General features: G+C 34.0%; 2 protein-coding genes across 8 annotated transcripts in view; one reads left to right on the forward strand and one right to left on the reverse strand.

The window, feature by feature from the left end:
• LOC109541248 (protein anon-73B1) overlaps positions 1-2,084 on the forward strand; it is an 18,208-nt gene extending 16,124 nt beyond the window's left edge. The window contains exon 2 of the mRNA XM_019910049.2: positions 1,668-2,084. Coding sequence (XP_019765608.1) covers positions 1,668-1,769 — 102 coding nt within the window. The 3' untranslated portion in view covers positions 1,770-2,084. The remainder of the gene's footprint in view (positions 1-1,667) is intronic.
• LOC109541247 (RNA-binding protein squid) lies at positions 1,275-18,026 on the reverse strand. Of its 7 annotated transcripts, none has more exons than XR_007282407.1 (9): positions 17,709-18,026; positions 16,104-16,144; positions 15,030-15,304; positions 14,772-14,903; positions 13,919-14,006; positions 6,507-6,674; positions 3,859-4,595; positions 3,697-3,806; positions 3,013-3,564 (listed from the first exon to the last, which is right to left on the reverse strand). XR_007282407.1 is itself a non-coding variant. In XM_048670295.1 (9 exons), exons 1-8 carry the CDS (start codon positions 17,855-17,857, stop codon positions 3,721-3,723), a joined length of 999 nt encoding a protein of 332 aa, XP_048526252.1. In that variant the 5' UTR covers positions 17,858-18,026; the 3' UTR covers positions 3,013-3,564; positions 3,697-3,720. The 7 variants fall into 7 exon arrangements, 6 of the variants coding, with proteins under 6 accessions (XP_048526255.1, XP_048526257.1, XP_048526253.1 ...); XM_048670295.1 differs by lacking the exon at positions 3,859-4,595 and adding an exon at positions 6,058-6,117; XM_048670298.1 differs by lacking the exons at positions 3,013-3,564; positions 3,697-3,806; positions 3,859-4,595 and adding exons at positions 1,275-1,423; positions 6,058-6,117.
• Positions 18,027-20,036: the final 2,010 nt, after the last annotated feature.

Consider the following 20,036-nt stretch of genomic DNA (forward strand, 5'->3'; position numbering starts at 1 on the left):
CCGCGTTGAAGATAGCAACCTAAGCCCAAAAAGCGGAGTGCCATAGTGATTCTCTGATTAAGTAACAGACGATTAGTTTGCGACGGTGCAACACATTTTTTTAAACACCGGTTAAGATGTAATCAGTGTTTAAAGCGAAAACGGTGCAACCGGGGCTAAGACTTCTGCGCGTTAGGCTTAGATTACAATTATTTTCTTCAAATCTACTAATACGACTTTATCAATTGAAACCCCCAATATTTCATGAACTGATCTTATAATTCACATACGATAAATCTTGATTATATCGGCGGACTTCGTGTAATTTCAAGTGGAAGGAGCAATCGTAAATCCATTTAAAGTTTGGAATCAATTATCGAATCGGCGATCACTGGTTGAACGAAATTAACACACCGGTTTTTTTTGTTTGCTATTCTGTTCATTTACAAATGATTTACTTGTCATTTTTTGAACCCCTAATGTTATACGAGTAGTTTCTATTTTGTTTCCCGCTAACAATTATAGATCATGAGTAGTTACTAAGATGTTATCTAATATTATGTTATTATTATATTATATTAGTCAAAAAGTATTATGCCAAAACTATGAAGGACATTTTAAACCTTGATTATTTTCGTAGGGAATGCACAAATACAAAAAGTGTATTGGAAGACTTAAGCCTGTTTAAATTTCCTTGCACACCTTTTTTTTAATATTTGCACGTCGCATCAGACATTCTTAATAATAAATGCAATTTTTCGCGGCTTAAGCAGATAAATAATTTTTGGAATAAGAAAAATGCTTTTGGCAGGATTGAACCTGCGGCTTTCATGACTCCGTCGTAATGCTCTACCAACTAAGCTACGAACCAGACAACATTTGCACCAGCCTTCGGGCAGTAAATGACGCTGATTGTTCCGAATTGTAACAATGGTTAAGTGATAAAAAATTGATTAATTAAAACGTAACTTTTAAAATTATTGACTATAATTTAACGTTTTATCCACGACGAAGTCTAAAACCTGTGTGAATGTAGATGAACATTTTCTAGTTTTTCAAAAACGTAAATTAGTTTTGATCCAAAATGTTGACTTGAATTTGAGCACTAGAAAGTTTCGGAATCCCATTAGAAAACTCTAATTAATTACATTAGGATTAGAGTCTTCCGAAAACCCTCGGAAAACACACGCAGATTTCCAAATAGTGCTGACAGATGTATTTCAAAATGTACGTACCATAAAGATAAATAAGGCCCAATGTTTAGGAGTAAACTTGACTGAATCTAAACTACTTAATTTCCAAACATTGATTTATTTGTACAATGACGAAACACAACACACATTTTTAGGGAAGTTTGAAGTTACTTCTAATGAAAAGACTTGGGCTTTTGACTCAAACAGCGTCCTCAGTGCAGTCATTTTTTTCTAAAAGGCGCCGTCTTCGTCTGAAAAGATGTATACAATTATTGAATAAAATAGCATACATTATTTAATTATGTATAGATTTTATACGATTATTGATAACCGTTAAAATGTGAGATATCCAACCCATTTTTCAATTTATGATGATCAATTCAATCAAATCAATTTATAATGATGACAAAATTATAAAGTTGCTTTCACTCTAAGAAATGTACATACATTACATTACATATGTAAAGAGCTTACAAGAATATTTTGATTTTGTAGGAAAGTGAAGACGACAGTTCAAATCAAAACACCCCGCAAAACACACCTCGCAGACCTTACCATAGAGCAGGTAGAAAAGTGGAAAAAAAGAAAAGACGTTGAATGAAGTTCTGCCCGGAAGCTGTAGTTTTGTACTGCAAAGTGCCAATAAAATTTGATTTTTTAGGACATAAATTCCACTTTGTTGTCTCAGCCATTTATTCAAAAGTAAAAGTGGTATGAAACTTTTGTGTTTAGAAATACATTTAACGCCTCAGATGACACATGGATTTATTTTTTCAATACAGATACAGTATTAATATAATATGCATTTATTGGAACAGTAAGTAGTATAGTACCTAAAAAATAACATTGTAGTATTTTAGTAAATACCCAATATACATACTGTAACATTTACATATAAATTATAAATATGTATGCTATAATTTATTTCCCTAATAAATACATACATAATATATAAAGACCCAAAGTATAAAGGGTTGACATAATTAAATAAACTATTGTCTTACTAAAAAGGTCGCTGGAGATTTGGGTACCATAATGCAATGGTCAACATAGTGTACTACGGGCGTTAATGTCCTTTAACAGGAAGAATTTATCGAGACAAAAATATTGTTCTATACGTTAGTCAAATAAAGAGCAGAGTTAAAACTAGTGTGTCAAATGCGGTGACTCATTGAGCAACAAAGCACAAATCAAACTAGCCAACTAAACATTAAACAATACTTGTATAGTAGTGCTACTTGACAAAGTTTACCCAATTTTTGACTCGTATAGTTATTAGTGTTAATTTAACGAAACTAATGAGGTAAATATAAAAGATCACCCATAGACGGGGAATCACAGCCCCACATGTCAGTTGGATTAGCGTTTCTAGTCTAGTCCAGTCTTCTATTTTTACCCTGTACATTAGATGGTGACTTTACTGTTGTTGAGACCACTGTTTCTTTGGAGGGCGCGATGAGCTGGCTAGAAGGGTTAGAATATTCTATTTAGTCATGTAGAACGAAAACAAAATAGTAACGATACTAGATGACACTAAGAAATGGAAATAATGAATAATGTTCGCAATGTGAAATTCTTACTTCAATAAAACACAAATCATCAGAGCAGAAAACTGACGGTTGGGGACTTTCAGACGTTCGCGCATGTTTTTACTTCAAAATATGTATTTAATCAGACGTTCTCATATTACACTTCTTAAAATCATCGGAAGCACATTTTGCTAACTTTTACATTCTAACCAGTTCCAGTGAAAATTCAAATAAGTTAAAGAATAGTAGTAGATGAAAATTCAGAAAATGCATGTAAATTTTCATTATAAATGAAGATTAAGACAAACATATTCATTCACCTATCTTTATTAAATAAATCCTTGCCACACAACGGAAGTACGCTCACTTACATTTATCTTAAATTTAAAAGAGTATGGCTACCATTAAGTTCATAAAATAATCAAACAATATCAAAAACAAAACATGTTTGCCAGTGCAACAGCAGATTGCACCATTCTGGATTAATTTTAATGTTACACATCCATATCAGTGTTTATTGACTAATTTTATATTACTAATATGCAATATTGTACAAAATTATAGAGTCCACTGTCTCACTATTGATAGAGATGAAAATCACTTCACTTTTCGATTTACGCGTTTTAAATAAACCAAAAAAGTTAATAAAAATAACAAAATATTTTCAAAGACATGGCTGTGTAATTGCATGTCTAGCTTTCTTGAAGGTCTATTCATAGTGTTACAAAATTAAAATAATTTTTATGAACAGTCTCTAAACTACTCGTAAAAAGTTGTCGGGTCTGATTTGTACAAGTATTTTCCTAGATGTGGAATGACTTCAAGGAAACAATGACTATTTTACGTGGATATTTAGGAAACACCTGAAACAAAAAAAAATATTGTGAATCTGTGAAGTCGACATTATACATAATAGTAACGTGACAAAATGATATTATGAAAGGTACATACTTATATGTTATGTAATAAAAGCTAACAATACATACAAAACTTACTTAATACTAGTATCCAACGTTGTCTCAGTAAGGCTGATGCCTCTGGTTACTCACTCTGCTAGTGCTCGCCCCCCTGGTTTTACCCTGGAAGCCTCCACCACTCGAACCACCTGAAAACAGAAAGCAGTATAAAAATTTCAATATTTAATCTGATTTACTCACTATGCCTTAATCATCACTTTGTAATAACGTTTAAGTTCCACCGGAGCCACACACCACTGAATGTACTGTCCTGTTTGGTTAGAGACAACCTATTTTTTTTAGTTGTGTTCTTCAAGACGATTGCTGCAACTACGCTAATACATTCACATACATTTGTTGCGTTTGGCTTCAACTTTGCACAAACGATTTAGGCGAACGGGGTATTAACTAAGCAAGTACATTAACTTTACGAAAACCAATGGTGTTCTTCTTAAGACCCCAGCGCAACTCGGATAACAAAAACAATGGTGTGTTCTTAGGCTCCATCGTTGGCATTTACGAAAATAATAAAATTTATAACTTTGCGGCACGAAAAAAAATGCTATTGCTTAACCTGAACTGGAACAATACAGCTTAGAGCATAATATAACTTCCAAAATGTTTCTAATGTAAAGAAGCTCTCTAACTATAAAGTCACGTCTATTTGCGTCACTCTTAAAAATAATGTTTTTACTTACAGTAAAGTTGTTCTGTTTGAGTGTTTGAGCTTGTACGAGTTTGAAACTTTATTTATTCAAAATATTGTTCTTTGCTAAAGTTTTTTGGCCTTTTAGGATCTACACGTGCTGAAAAGCAGAATTCACGTTTTTGACTTTGAAAATATGTACATTCCAATATCTTGGAACGGTAGCAAAACTACCATGCAAAAAAAATGGATGCTGCCAATAATAACTAGCTAGATGAGCCGGTCTGCATGCTTGCAATGATTTTGTCATTTAGAATAAAGTGCGGCAATAGTCAATAATAAGTATAAACGTAATTTAACAGGCGAAGACGAGCAATGTTTACCAATGTCAGGCAAACAGATACGAGTGAAATTGTTTAAAAGCATTATGCCATAAGCACATAAGCGTTTGTCATGGAAAGGTTTGATAAATTATACAATGTCAAAAATTATAACAGCAGATTAGAGTAGTATGTTCAAGAACCGTTTATAAACTAGTGTAAGTCATGACAGACTTTGAAATACCCTTACATAATGTAGGTACACGTCTGCTCCTTCCGAAAAAAAACGTTATTTCTGCAATAAATTAAATGTTGACTGAAATTATCCCATTTTTATCTTTCTATTTTGTATTAATCGCGAAAACGCTCGTTTTTGTTTGTGACGTCACTACCTCTAATTTGGAGTGTGCCTATGCTCTATGGCTCTGGTTCTGATCGGTTGATCCGAATCCCGACTACGGGTTCCAAATCTTTCCGAGGTCCGGATTCTAATGATTCGGATTTTTTTAAACATTTTCTTCTAAAACCTTCTTCAAATAACTCGAAAATTCTTTCATTCTTTGACAAGAGCAGAAAACGTTTTTAACTGAAGTGTTTCGTTAATGAAATTTAAAAGGAAAAAAGTTCCAACAGAAATAATGTATTTCTTTCAAAAGCATAACTTGGGCATAGAAAACCACCATAAAATATTGAACTGGATGTTAAAACAGGGCGAAGGTCAACTTTAACCTTCTGAACACAGACTACATAATACTGACACACCAATTGTAAAGCACCCTGTATATATTTACAGATCCTACAGGTCTTGAAGCTAGATAATGCAGGTAGGTGTGCCAAGTTTTAAAGTCAGTAGCCATTTCGAGTTTAAAAGAAGTGGAAATTAATTGCAAAGAGAACAGATAAAGTGCTGTTCAATCCGAAGCAATTTAAAATATTTTAAGGTAAAATGAAAACGAAATCCACATCTGCGGTTTGCCGATCAGGGAAGAAAACCTAACACTAGTAAATGTTGGATGTGCGATCACCGTTTAGAGATATTTAAATATGAAACTATAAATATGTTACTTCAATGTACCATTCTAACCTGATTCAAAAAGTACGACACAATTTAAAATACAAGCACATTTCTGACGTAAATACTTGCAGTTGAACATACAAGAACGGAATCAGATATATTGGTAAGCGGTAAATACATTTACTACGCAAAACATGCCTGTGATCTTGTCTACCACTACTAATCTACCAGCAAGTTTGAAGATTCAACTTGGTTTATAGTAGTGAGTTGCCAAAGTGGACTTACTAAAAATTAAAGCTAAAGAGGTCACTGAAAAGGTGCGGTTTCAACACTTAACGATTAAGAAGATTTTTCGTATTATGGAAAACGCATCTTTTGCATGCATGAAGGTTATCAAACGTCACAACTCGGTAATATACCTTTTCCGCGAGAATTATTGCGTCCGCCACCATATCCTCCTTCATAACCATATCCTTGGTCTGCATAAAAGTTACAACCAATTACAATTTGAATAATATCGTTCGATCAAAACAAACTGAAAATTGTAATCTGAAGAACTAACACGAACAGTTCAGACACGTATCTTTTACACGGCACACATGAGATGTGTGGGACATTACAATTCACAATACAATCACAAAATTAAAGCCAAATATGCGTCGATGGTTATTTATTGGAATCTGTTTCACAAAAGCAGCAAATGATAAAATCAAACACGTATGGAAACGTAAAACATATCCCGTGTTAGAGTGCCTTTGAAAACATATCCCGTGATTCACGGAACAATTAACTCGCAAATTCTAATTTTCGTGATTAACCATTTGATGAGATGATTGAGCGAATTTTTCTTTATAATTGTGGTATTTACCGTAGTTTCCGCTATATCCTGAATAATCGTAGTTGCCGTAATTACCATATCCACCGCCATAATAGTCGTTGAAACCACCAGTACCGTAACCACCATCATACCCATAGCCTTGGTTGTAACTGCCATATCCATAACCACCTTGACCCCAGTTTTGGCCAAAGCCACGACCTGCAAATTGAAACGGGAATAATAACAAAATAGAAAATAAGCTACGCATGTGATGATTTAAAAGTCGATGCGCATCAGAAGTGGTAAAAGTTTCTTCTCTGTACCATCAGAAGCAGAACTGACAATTTGATTCATCATGGTTTAAACTATATCATTTTCTAATTAAAATTGATATCAAACAAGCCACTTACAAAATTTGAAAAAAATATAAAATTTGGTGTTTTTAACAAGCGGAATAAATAAATAAAATATGAATAGCCGCATCGCAGATTTGTGGACCACGTGTAATGGACCAATGGTTACAAAAATTGTTTTCTCGTAAAAAGAAAGGCTGTTAACGAGATGAATTACAAGCACTTTTTAAGTTGGAACATTTTTTACGGGTATATTTAAAAAAAAGTTTGTTAGTTTGTAATGGAGAGGGAGTTAGTAATGGAGAAATTCGACAAAAAAGGTTACGACAATTCGCCCAGTTCACACACCCGCGGCTAAAATTATAACTACAAGTTAAGTAGTAAATTTACACTTGTTTTGTTGACATTGGTGTTTACAACTGATTGTAATTTGTTTTGTTCTAATCAACGTATGCAAGCTTTTAAAGAAATAGAAACAGGTTGAAAAGTAAATACGTATTTTTTGTTAACAACTCCAATAAATAAACAAGCCCGACAAGTCTCAACTGTCACTCGACAATGAGTAATTTTACTTTCCGCAGCACCACCACCGGTAGTTGAACTCGCAATTATTTACTTAGATTATCCTCCCCCATGTCACACGCGAGTACAAATTGTCAATTAAATAAGTACAAGGGGCGTTTGATAAGTCAGTCACATTTGGAATTTCCCACGCAATAACTTTAAATTCAACTAGTGCTCGGAATTTAAAAAATTTGAATACTCTAATATCTAACGGAAATTCGAGTATTGCATATCGAGTATTCGTTTTCCGTTCACCCCTTTCCAAGAAGAAAAATCGTTATCTCATATCATTTTTGGCAACTAGCCGCAACGGATAAAAAAGTGCCTTCGTCGGCACATTAATTGTAACACGGCGAAAAAATTGATGACGCGAGTTACCAGAACACAGAGACGTAATTTTATTTTCATTTGCAGGCGTTGCTAGATTATCTTTGCACAAAACCTGCCAAATTCCAGTAAAAACGACGATTGAGAGCTCAAAAGTTACTTAGCTCATTTCGTTGACGAGAAAAACACATTTTTGTTCTTTGGACCACTTTTGTACGACAAAGTTAATTTCGAAGAGAAGCAAGCGACAAGATGAATTTGCACAAAACCTTCCGAATTCCAATACGTCCTTCCAATCACCACAGATCCGTTAAGAATTCTATCGAACCAAAATATCAATACATTGTACAGGGTGTTAATAATGTGGATTTATAAATTATTTTATTAAATTTTTTAAAAAAGTTGTTACATTTTGTAAGGTGGCTATGGAATTCATTAAATAAGTGTCAAGATTTAATGATACTTGATATAATCAATAAAGAAAAGTGCAACGTTTTATAAAAAACATGGAATTTCATAGAAAAAAAACATACGTTCATACGTCTATAAAAAGAAAAATATAAAATTATACCTAGTGATATTTTAAAATAAATGTTCAATATTATTTCCGCTAACATTTAAGAAACTATTAATATCTACGTTTTTGAAATGAATCGCTAACGCAGTTTAAAACAATATTATTAATGCTTCGAATAACAGTTGTAATTCGTTCCTTCATGTCATCTTTTGTGGTTGGAGTTATTTTATAAATTTCGTTTTTGGCGTCAGCCCATAAAAAGAAATCCATTTTTGTCAAATCGGATGAACGAGGTGGGCACTGAACAGGACCACCTCTCAGGAAATTAATTATGTAGGTACCCATGAATTTGAGCTGTATGCTTTATTAATGCTGTATGTTGAACTGGAGCTTCATCATGTTAATATCACATTCTTTCCTTGATGTAATTAGGTAAATGATCAATTAAACGTGGCAATTCAAATTTTGACACTTATTTATTGACTTCCAGAGCCATCTTACAAAATGTAGCAACTTTTTGAAATTTTTAAATTAAATGAATTATAATTTCAAAACGGTTGATTTCACAGCGTAAAGTGTAAATGCAAATTTGTAAGTTTGTAAATTGTCTATCTAATGACGTATTAATATACAAGTACTTCCATTTGAAAAACAAGTTATATTGCGTTAAAAAGTTTTAGATTGAAGTCCACATTGTTACACACCCTGTACAATGTATTGATATTTTGGTTCAATAGAATTCTTCACGGATCTGTGGTGATTGGAAAAACATATTTTTTATGTCTCTTTAACTCCTTTTTTTGCTTCTACAATGAATTTTTAGATGCCATGTTTTTAAGCAAAATTTTACTAAAATGGCGATAATCTGCCAACGTTGCAAGTAAGAAAAAAACAAATTACGGTGCATATCCAGTGTTTCAAGCTACATTCTACGAGCTAATCAAAAATGGGTAGTTCTATGTAAAAAAATACACTTTGATCTTGCTTCGCTTTTCTGAGACACTCTGTATCATATATCTATATATCACATAGGATATTTTTAAAATGTGCGCATTTTGTGCGTCAACAACTTTTATATGAAACTATTTTTCGAAAGTTCAACACCAACGGAAATAATGAACTCTATCGCACTAAAAAACCACCCCGTATATAAAAATATTCACAGTGAAACAAGTATTTTACATTTGATGATGCAACCAAAGAAAACAACACTGAAGAAAGGAGATAAATTATGAAACAAAAACATAAAGATACTATATATAGGGTGGCTATACTATATATATTTTCGCGAAAACTATGAATGCTACAAGATTTTACAAAGAGCATAAAATTGTGAATCACTAATTAGTACATCAACCAAAAAAATGAGTTGATTCCATAAACCAAATAAAAAGTTCTGGTAGTTTTTGTACCACGACACTCCAGAATTCACCACTTGTCCAAAACGGATGAACTCATTTGTTTCATCAAAATATGAGTTTTACATAAGAACAAATTCACAGCGAGTTTCACTAAAATACATCGCACCATTCTCTCGATATTTCAAAAAAAGATAAATTTTTTGAAGAACTTTGACCATCAATAGCATAGGAGCCAGACATTTCTTGTTAATAAAAGTTAGGTGAGATCGTCTTCTTTTGGTCCAAAGAATATCGCAGTACCCTTTTGATCATGAGCTTACGGGACACCCTGTATAATAGCAGTTTTCGATACAAGGGCGAAAAGTGTCGTTTCTCGAACGACGACGACGTTTGACACCCGAGACGAAGTTGAGGACAAAATAGCCGAATAAAATAGCCAAAAATAAAATCCGTCAACTTCATATTTAAAATTTGATGTCAATGCCATTTTTGAAATTGTCATGTTCTGACGTTTGTAATTTTTCAAAAGCGTACTTTTGTAAGCATATACAAGTGGTATAATGAGTGTGAAAAATCAAGTGCTGCTATCACGGTATGGTGTTTGTATAAGATGCATATTTCGCATAAAATTTGCGTTTTAAAAAATCGTGTTTTGCTTGTGGCAACATCGGCGAGCGCAAAAAAAAAACATTTGAACGAGTCTGAAAATGAACTTGTAATGTAATAATAAAGTTATAATTTACAAATTGTAAGTAAACTTTAAATTATGACATGATATGAATAGTTCACTATACACCTACGTAATTCATTAAAAAAGCCTGTCGGTAACTTTTTAATGAAAATACTTTAAAACATTTTATGACAGTGACACATTCAATTTGTCACATTTGCTTTTGCGCACATGTGAGTAAAAGTCCGTACGTAAAAGTAAAACAAATGAACAGTAAAGAAAAGTGCTTCTTTTTGATAATCGCTTCTGAGAGGTTCATTCGAATAAAAAGATATTTGCACGTTGTGAGTTTGATAATGTTGGTGTAGCCGAGCATTCGAGTAGTCGATTATTCGAATTATGACTAGGCATAATTATTCGCTTTTTGAATATTCGAATACCCGAATTATTCGAGCTCGATTCCGATCCCTAAATGCAACACCACTTCCGTGAACTGTAATCTGTTAGTAGGCTGCTGTGAAATTTTGAGCTTTTGAGCTCGTGTTTAACAGTCATTGAAAGATGACTTCGTGAATTTCGAATAAAATAAAAAAGTGAATTTCGAAGAATGATCAAGCACTATTTTTACTTAAAAACACAACACCGAAACGAAGAGAAAGCCTGATAAATACTCTGGGGACTCTGCACCATCGATTTCAATAGTTCGTCGATAAAATCCATGGAACGATACTGGATGATCGGAGAATAAAAGTGCGTGAGGTGGCTGAGGTTGTAGGCATCTAACTGAGAAGGTACATACCATTTACATAAACATTTAGATATAAAAAAGCTATCTGCACGATGGGTACTGAAACTGCTGACACTCGACTAAAAGCGAGCGCTCCCGTGTGAACGTTTCAAATTAATGTTAGGGATGTTCCGTCCGAATACGAGCGAGTTTTTGCGACGTTCCGTAACTGTTGACGAAACGTGGATCCATAACAACACACCAAAGAACAATCAAAACGGTGGATTTCTTCAGGTGAACGTGCACCAACGAAGGCCAAAATGGGTCTGTCGGACAACAAGGTGATGGCCAGTTTTTGGAATGCACGCGGTGTCATTCACATCGATTACCTTGAAAGGGTAAAACGATCACAGGTGCATATTATTCAGAGCTTTTGTACAGATTTGATGTTGACTGCAAGCTAAAACGGCCGTATTTGACGAAAAAAAAAATCCGTTTCATTAGGACAATGCACGGGTGCACACCCTTGAAGTCATCATGCTAAAAATCCATGAATTAGGCTACAAACTGCTACACCACCCACCATATTCTCTCCAGATCTAACCCCTACGACTATTTCCTGTTTCCAATTCTGAAGAAATAGCTGGGCGGTAAGAGATTTGAGTCCAATAAGGCGGCGGTGGCACAGAACCACCGGTGTCCATTCAAGCAGATTTCCGACATATGCGATTCCCATTGTAATTCTCGGTCTCACAGAAAGCTTCACTAGTCATCCACTCTCCACTGCTAACCACCGTTTCGAAATTTCGGACGCGTTATAAGTTTGGTGGTTTGGTGCGATTTAGAAATATCAGCTTGGTTTGAACACTTTCATAAAAAGTGAGGTTATAAACAGGTAAACAGTGAAAGCCGTTGAATAATTGCTGAGACCGTTCGTTGCAGATTCCATAATTTTAGTCGGTGGTAGTGGGTGATAGTTGACGACAGTGGTTGCTATGGGACCGCTGCATAAGGCGGCGGTCCCACAGAACCACCGGTGACTATCAAGCAGATTTCTAACATATGCAATTCCCATTGAACGGTCTCACATAAAGCTTTGTTAGTCATCCACTGCTAACCAGTTTCGAAATTTGCTAGTTTGGTAGAAGGCGGTGAATGCGCGCATGCGGGTTAGAAATGATATCGGCTTGGCTTGGGCACTTTAATAAAAAATGAGGTTATAAACTGGTAAACAGTGGAAGCCCGTGAATAATTGCTGAGACCGTTGGTTGCAGATTCCATAATTTTAGTCGGTGGTAGTGGGTGATAGTTGATGACAGTGGTTGCTGTGAGACCGCTGCCTCAACAGGTCTTCATTGAAACGAACGATTGGCAAGACTCTGGACTAAGTTAATCGAGCTAAAATGAGACTATGTTGAGAAATAAACCGTTTTTTTGGCCGAAAAATATCTTATTCAAAAAATCACTGATTTATCAAACGACCTAAACATATTTGAAAATAAATTCAATAGAGAACACAATTATCTATTTAGGGATGCTATGAAACAAAGTAAAAGTTTTAAAATGAGTGTGGATTTTGATTTTAAATTGTCCAAAAATTACGATGAGAAAATCTGTAAACAAATGATAACAAAAATAAAATTTTATATTGATGTAGCCTCGAGCCACAGATCAAACTATTATTTTCTTCTTGGTTTTTAATGGAGATTCGATCACGTATAAATTATTTATTCACATTGCACAGGACGTGCGCGATTAGCACAACTGTTCCCTTGTTTACATTATTACTTCCGTTTACCACAGTTTAATAAATGTTACATGGTTACAATCATTAACAGATGAGCCGTATCGCTTAAACAAATTATAGTTGACTGTGGGACAACGGTTCGTCGTTGGTTCTCAGAATAGAAATCAATATACTCTCAGGAACTCACACGTTTGAAAATGTACATTTGCTTCATGATACAATGAATACAAGGTAGGATATTACTCGGTCGAAAACTCGATTTTCGTGCGCACATGACGTCGCTGGTTACCACTTTGGTAAAGTGAACAGCTGATCCCATTTAAAATGAATGTAACCTAGACAAATTCTCACTGAATTCAAAACGCAATAGTTCAAAAATGGAAAGTTATATGAGGATATGGTTTGCAGCATTGCATAGCCCAATGCTTTGAAAATTGCGTTTGGGACTTGATTTAGGCTTATTGGGAAGAAAAAATACTCTAAATAATTCTTTACAAAATATCCGATTTTCAGCGTTTTAGCGTGCTGTGTTGCCAGTGTCATTTGAGAAATCGGGTTGAGCCAAACGAAATAATGAATTAATTGCATCACAATGAATGAATGCACTGTTCATACAATGAATTCATTGTCGTAAAATTAATTCATTGTATCATGGTTGTCAAAACTGAGCATTTTGCGATTCGTACTTGGAAAGTGTACTCTAGAAACTCTGTCGGTTCAGAAATATAAAAAATGCGGTGTGCAGTCATTTCATTTGTATTAAAATTATATACATATTATCCGCGGCACCACAAACCGCATATTCCGTCGTAAATAATAGGAAATTAATATTGGGTCATTGTTTGGACTTCCGTCTCGTGAATCGTAATGTACTATTCCTGCAAGGATACATTTTTAGCTAACGCTATAATTTATTGCACAGCTGGCAACTGTGCTAGTCTGCAAAATAAATACATTTTCGTTACTTTTAATTTCCAAGTCTAAAATCCGCTGCAAAGCATCTTGTAATAAGGAGGATATATAAAAAAAATATTTAAATGTGACAAAGACTAAATAAGCTATATTTAATCACATTTAGCAGACAGGAAAAAAGCACGCTAGGCAGTGATTTCCACTGACGTCACGCAAAACAACGCAAGATCCTACCTTGTATTCATTGTATCATGCATTTGCTTTAGTAAACCAATGTTTAGTTACCTCCTCTTCCTCTTGGTCCTCCTCTACCTCCTCTCATACCGCGGCCCATCATTTGATCGGGTTTTGGAGTGGCTTTCTTTACATCCACCTGTAAAATAATTAATAAAAATTATGAGGCTTGTTAATTCGGCTAATTGGTATAGTGCGTTTCATATTTACTGAAAACAAGTAGTCAAATCAGGCGAACTTACATTTAATTTGAGAAATTCCAATGTTTAGAAAAATGTTAATACCTCCTTGTGCATAATGATCATCCCCTCATAATAATAGAAGCATTAAAGGAACAGTCGCGCTTTGAGCTAGCCGAATTTAAAATTGGWGTAATTCTACAGAATTAACAGTTAAAAAGATTCGTGTACACAGATAGATATATTCGTGTACACAGATAGATATATTCGTGAAAACTAGCTGTCCCCTTGCGGCCAGACGCCCACAATAACTAATTTGCTTGACATAAGCAACACACCGTGATAGTACTAACAAAGATACATTCCACTGATTTTAGTCTCCACAAGACAGGTAAACTTTATTAATTGAAGATGAGAAGTGCTCAAGTTCAAACAAGTTTCAAAAGTGTTTATTGGAATTCTTTAGTTGCACTTCTATTTTACCAAGTGACTTAAGACAAAACAGTCTATTGAGCTCGGGCTCGTAGCGATCCCAAATCGACGTGATTAAAAATCGGGTAAAATATGTACTGTTTGCACGTCAGTATAATATGGATCTCAATTTTTTTTTATTGATATGGATCGAACGAATCATCTATAAACATAACGTTATAAAATCATCAGTTGAGAAAATGTTATCACACTGCCGATTTTTACATACTAACCGAGATTATTTTTTGACCTACCTCTTTATCTTTGATGACTTGCTTCGGCCTTTTTAATAAATCAGCGACAACTTGTTCTGATTCGAAGGTGATGAAACAGAAACCTTTCCTCTGATTCTTTTGTTTATCGAATGGCATTTCTACCTCCATGATCTAAAGCAAGTTAAATGATCGTCAATCGTTATGTAAATAGGTTCATATATAACATGCAACATTTCTCTCTGTGATAACTTATTGATATTTATAAACAATAAAGATCAGTAAAAAATTAATACTTACGGTTCCGTACTGTCCAAAGTATTCATTGATGTCATCGTCGCTCAATTCAGGAGAAATACCTCCAACGAAGATTTTACCGTGTCTAGCTTTCGCTTTTTTGGGGTCGACTTTCTTGCCGTTAATAGTATGCTCTCCTGCAGCTGATACTCTATCGATTGAGGCAGCATCTTGGAATACGATGAAGGCAAATCCTCTAGATCGTCCCGTCATCGAATCTGTTTTAACGTTTATGCTTTCGATTTCGCCATACTTTCCGAAATACTCTCGCAGCTCCTCTGGAAATAGATAATCTGGTATTAGAAATATATGTATATATTCTAAAATGTGAATTAAAATTATATGTAACATCAGAAGGGTAAAATGTGTCTTCTCTGAGCCATCAGAAGCAGAACTGGTAAACATCATAATAAAAGTAAACATGAAATAAATAGAAATCACAATTTGATTGATTGAAAATATTAATACTTCAACGGTGTTCGCGGTGATAATTCAATAATTTCTGATATTTTCAAATTATTTTTTCCGACGAGGTCCCAACAAGAATTGTATTGAATTGCCTTAACAGGTTTCGTTCTTAATTCTTACTTCAAGAGTTAACTATATATCAAGAATAACGTGCAGTTTTCCAATTTGTTAATCAAGTAAAAATACAACAAATGCTGCGTGTACCTCAATCACAGAAAGTGAAACGAGTATTATACGAAGCTTATTTTCGAATTAATGCGTAGTGATTATTTTTGACGATAAAACTCAGCAATAAGTACCTGCTTAAGCTCAGCAATAAGTAATGCTTCTACAGGGTGGCTAAATGAAAACGACACAGCAATTTCAAGATGACAATTTTTCATTTTCATAATACAATGAACAACTATCTGTGATCCCTTGATAATTTTCGATATTTCTATTGCTTGTGACCAGTTCTAGTTAGTTTCCAGTTAATTATTTGACTTTAGCGATTCTCGTGTTTCAGTTTAGCCATCCTACAAATTGACATAATTGTGTTTACTTTTCAAAATCAAAATAGAATAAAAATCTTAGTCAAAACTTAATAAAAAACAGTTTAATTTTACTTACTGTCTGTTGTTTCCCAACTTAAGCCACCAACAAATAATTTTCTGCAAAACAGAAACACAGGAGTTAATATGAATGACTGACTGAGTAGCTTCGTAAACAATGTTTATCAAAAAATGATAATGCTTAATTTAAATTTAAACTGAACAAATGATCAATTTCAAATCTTCGGCAAGCTCAAATTGTATCTGAAAGTTAAAACTAATGTTACTTTCAACAAGGCAAGCAATCGTAGATAGTATCCGAATTTTTTCAAATATTTTTTAAAAATTGTGGCATGTTATACATAATCAAAATGAAACCCAACAACATTCCCACCAATACATCAATAACAACAAAACCAGATCGGATCAAATGCAAGAAGCACCACTTTCATCTACTCTGATCATCTACCGGTAGCCTGCAAAGGAATTGACGTTCTGGAAAAAATTACTTGACAATATTGGATAAATATTGAATACCAAATCTCTTCAATCGGCACTTAAAAGTAGTTAAACAAATTATATTTACGCCCTTAAATTGAAAATACAATTCTATAGGCTCTAAGCTGAACTGAGGACACATTCTTTTGTAACTCGTATTAAACACAAAAGTTGGAAGTTCATAACTGACCGTAATGCCAATGTACAAATGAAAAAACTGAAAAGGAAAAAACAACCGAACAAGAGCAACCGGTTAAATCATCTCCTTCGAAAACGTAGCGTTTTTATTTCAGTAATTTTAGTTGCAATTGTCGATTAATTTAGGCAGAGTTTGATAGTACTTGAATTGTGTCAAATCACAGCTCATAGCGAACAGAAATGTATTTGATTACAACACACCAGAATACATAAAAAAATTTTTTGAAAATTAGGATACTATCATACAAACTGCCGCCTGAATATTACTAGAATGGCAAAGACTTAAATGTTCCAAAGAAAGGTCTTTACTGAATATTTAAAGTGGCAAAATTGAAGTGCCCAAGGATAAATACCATGGGTGCTGCACCTGGAGGCCTGTCCATCAGCACACTCCTCGTTCTTCTGGATAGCCAACGAGAAGCCACCTGGAGAAAAGGAACTTCTTTTAAAATGGAATAGCTCGGAAACCCTATAAACTGGAATCCAACTACCGGATTTGACAGTATATCTGAATTTACTGGGATCCAAAGATGAAGTTCCTTTATTTACTAGGAACAAAGTCTAGCTTTCTTAACTGAGCAAGTTAACGGGGATGGCAAAATTCTATCGCAACGTGATCCCTTATTGAAATGAATATCACTGCAAATTGAATAGGCTACGAGATATGGCGTGCCAAAACAGGTGCATCTTCGGCCATTTCTTCAAAAGGTTTTCCTTGAATCTTACTTACAAAAGTTAATCCAAAGATACTTAAATCAAAAATATCAAACATATTTTACAACATCTAAATAAATAATCTAAAATATATGAAAATATTACAAATAAATCTTTGCGTTTTACAGATGATGCTCGATTTGAAGATTCGTGGGAATTCAAACGTCGATTAGCCGGTTGCACATACAAATAAAAACTACGACTTACAAATACAATTAATAATGTTTAACACCGAAAGGGTAATTCTATTTCTTACAAAGACGGAAAAACCTACCTATCGTCATCTTTGCCGGGCTTATCTGCTGATCCACTGTCGGTCACTGGAGCGTCACCGCCACCATTATGTTGATCTAAACTTTGATCTCCAGTAACATCCTGGGAGAAATCTTCGCCGTTTTCCATAGTTGTATCTTGGTTTGCCATTATAATGTCTGTCTAACACGATATGCTAACAAGTTATAATTAAGTTTACTAGTCACGACTGAAATGAATGAGATCACAACACAAAGAACGCGAATTTCTAAAACCGGCATTCACGCTATCGATTCTACGCGCTGCGTCACTGCCGGTTTGGAGGCGTGACCAGGCCTGCGTTGCCAAACTTATCTATAACAACAGGCCTACACATGATAAATTTAACAAATTACTTCGTTGAAGAAACACTAATTTGCCTCTCAAAAGATGTTGGTGCTTGAATACTGATTCACTGTTGCAAGTATTATAAATAATGTTCACAAATAATTACCGTGATTAATAAAATAAATTTACTAAGTTGGCTTTAAAAAAACTAACACAGTTTCCATTTTGGTAGGTCCATATAAATACTACTTTTTGTAACTTTGCAATACCGTCTAATAATATCAATAAAAACTTTCCAGTTTTTTTTAATAGGCTTACTTCCAATTATATTCTTAACAGTGCGTAACTTTAATAGACTCGGCAACCAGGGTCAAACGGAAATGAGTAAATGTCAGAACTTCTTTTTCCAGCGGAGCAAAAGCTTGAATTGATGCATAGCTGAAAGAGAAACTATTTTATCTATATAAAGCGGGATATTTAAAATTAATTTTATCAAACATCCAACAAGAATATATAGGTTCAGCACAATATTAATTTTGTTTAAATATAATCTCATACCGTTTCATTTTTATTGCTGGTTTTAAATTCGCCAGTGCCATTTTAACAGGCAAAACCTATTTTTTACGTACGTGGTTCACTGCGAGTTTGCCCATTTTCCTCTGTTAATTTTAAAGGATTACATTTTGAGTAAATTATCGCTTTCTACTTTCTATTAGCAGTATTTCTATCGGGCGTTAGTTTATACTTGTTACAATAAACCATCAACTACTTACTTTGAAAAACAAGTAGTAACACAATTACATCAAGTAAAGCAATACCCAGATAGCATTTGATATTCTATGAATATCCCAGAATGTTCAAAAAATATACAGAACATTGCGGGAATATCCTGGGAATATACATGGGTGAACATTCCTAACATGAATGTTCGTGGAATATACATGCATGTATATTCATCAACGTTCATAAAAGTTATATCCTAGGTATGTACATATTGGGTATATGTGCAGATGAACATGCCAGGTATGTACATATTGTGTATATGTGCAGGTGAATATACCTAATATGTTCAAAACAAATATTCCGGTAATATACATTAATGTATATCTACGGTATATTCCAAATTGGTTGAATATACATTTCGCGTGCCGCATCAGAAAAGTAAGGGCATGTAAAAGTAAATCTTCCTACTACTAAAACCTGAGACCCTTATGAAATACTGAAAATATGGTGTTTTTATTAACAAATTAACAAAATTTGTCGAAAATAAATTTTGCGTGCCCGCAGCAGAAAAGTAAGGGCACGTAGGTACAAGTAAATGATTTTTGACTTCTAATTTGAGTAAGTCACCATTATTTAATGCTTTTCGTTATTGAGCATTTACATTTCTTTGTCTAGGTCAATACTAATGATAGAAAAATACTTAAAAATAATAAAAAAAAAAATGAACTTAAAAATAATAAATAATGAAAAATGTTTTAGTTTTTCATTATTTTAATTTTGCCGGTCTCTCTGAGTTTAACTACTTCGGTGCAGAAGCCTATTAAGTACTTCGCTCGCTTTATATTTATATGTACTCGATATATTACAGCTTACTTCTTGCCTTAGATACATAAAATACCATTTTATTTATTATTACCATTATTATTTAGGTTTAGCCTTAAATTCAAAAATAGTACATGCTCTCAAATTATTTGCATTGTTTCTTCTTATCCTAGTTATTTATTTGGAAAAAAATTGTGGTTCTAAAAAGAACCGATTTGTGTTTGATTAAGTATGTTCCTACTTTAAGATAGGAAAAAACATACTCTTTTGTTATGCTCGGCGATTTTGCAGTTTTGGGTTTAGGTGATTTTGCTTTTTTTCGTCGAGCCTGGTTAATTTGATTTCTTAGGTTGTTCTGTGATTACAACCATTGACAAGAGACCATTTTGTCTGCTATCTTAGATTTTTCCACTCGATTGAATTTTTCCAGAAATATCTTCAGCTGCGTTCAGGTTCCCGAGTGGAGAGTCTTACCACT

Source organism: Dendroctonus ponderosae, unplaced genomic scaffold (genome assembly GCF_020466585.1).
Source record: "Dendroctonus ponderosae isolate FM_Combo_2020 unplaced genomic scaffold, Dpon_F_20191213v2 Dpon_F_20191213_1, whole genome shotgun sequence".
Taxonomy (NCBI): Eukaryota; Metazoa; Arthropoda; class Insecta; order Coleoptera; family Curculionidae; genus Dendroctonus; species Dendroctonus ponderosae.

What these genes read in the sequence shown, in the direction of transcription:
- LOC109541247 (XM_048670295.1), bottom strand. Translation starts at nt 17,857, where the DNA reads ATGGCAAACCAAGATACAACTATGGAAAACGGCGAAGATTTCTCCCAG. An exon ending in CCCGGCAAAGATGACGATAG is followed by an intron (nt 16,145 to 17,708) that starts GTAGGTTTTTCC and finishes TCTGTTTTGCAG; the next exon opens with AAAATTATTTGTTGGTGGCT. An exon ending in AAGTCATCAAAGATAAAGAG is followed by an intron (nt 14,007 to 14,771) that starts GTAGGTCAAAAA and finishes ATTATTTTACAG; the next exon opens with GTGGATGTAAAGAAAGCCAC.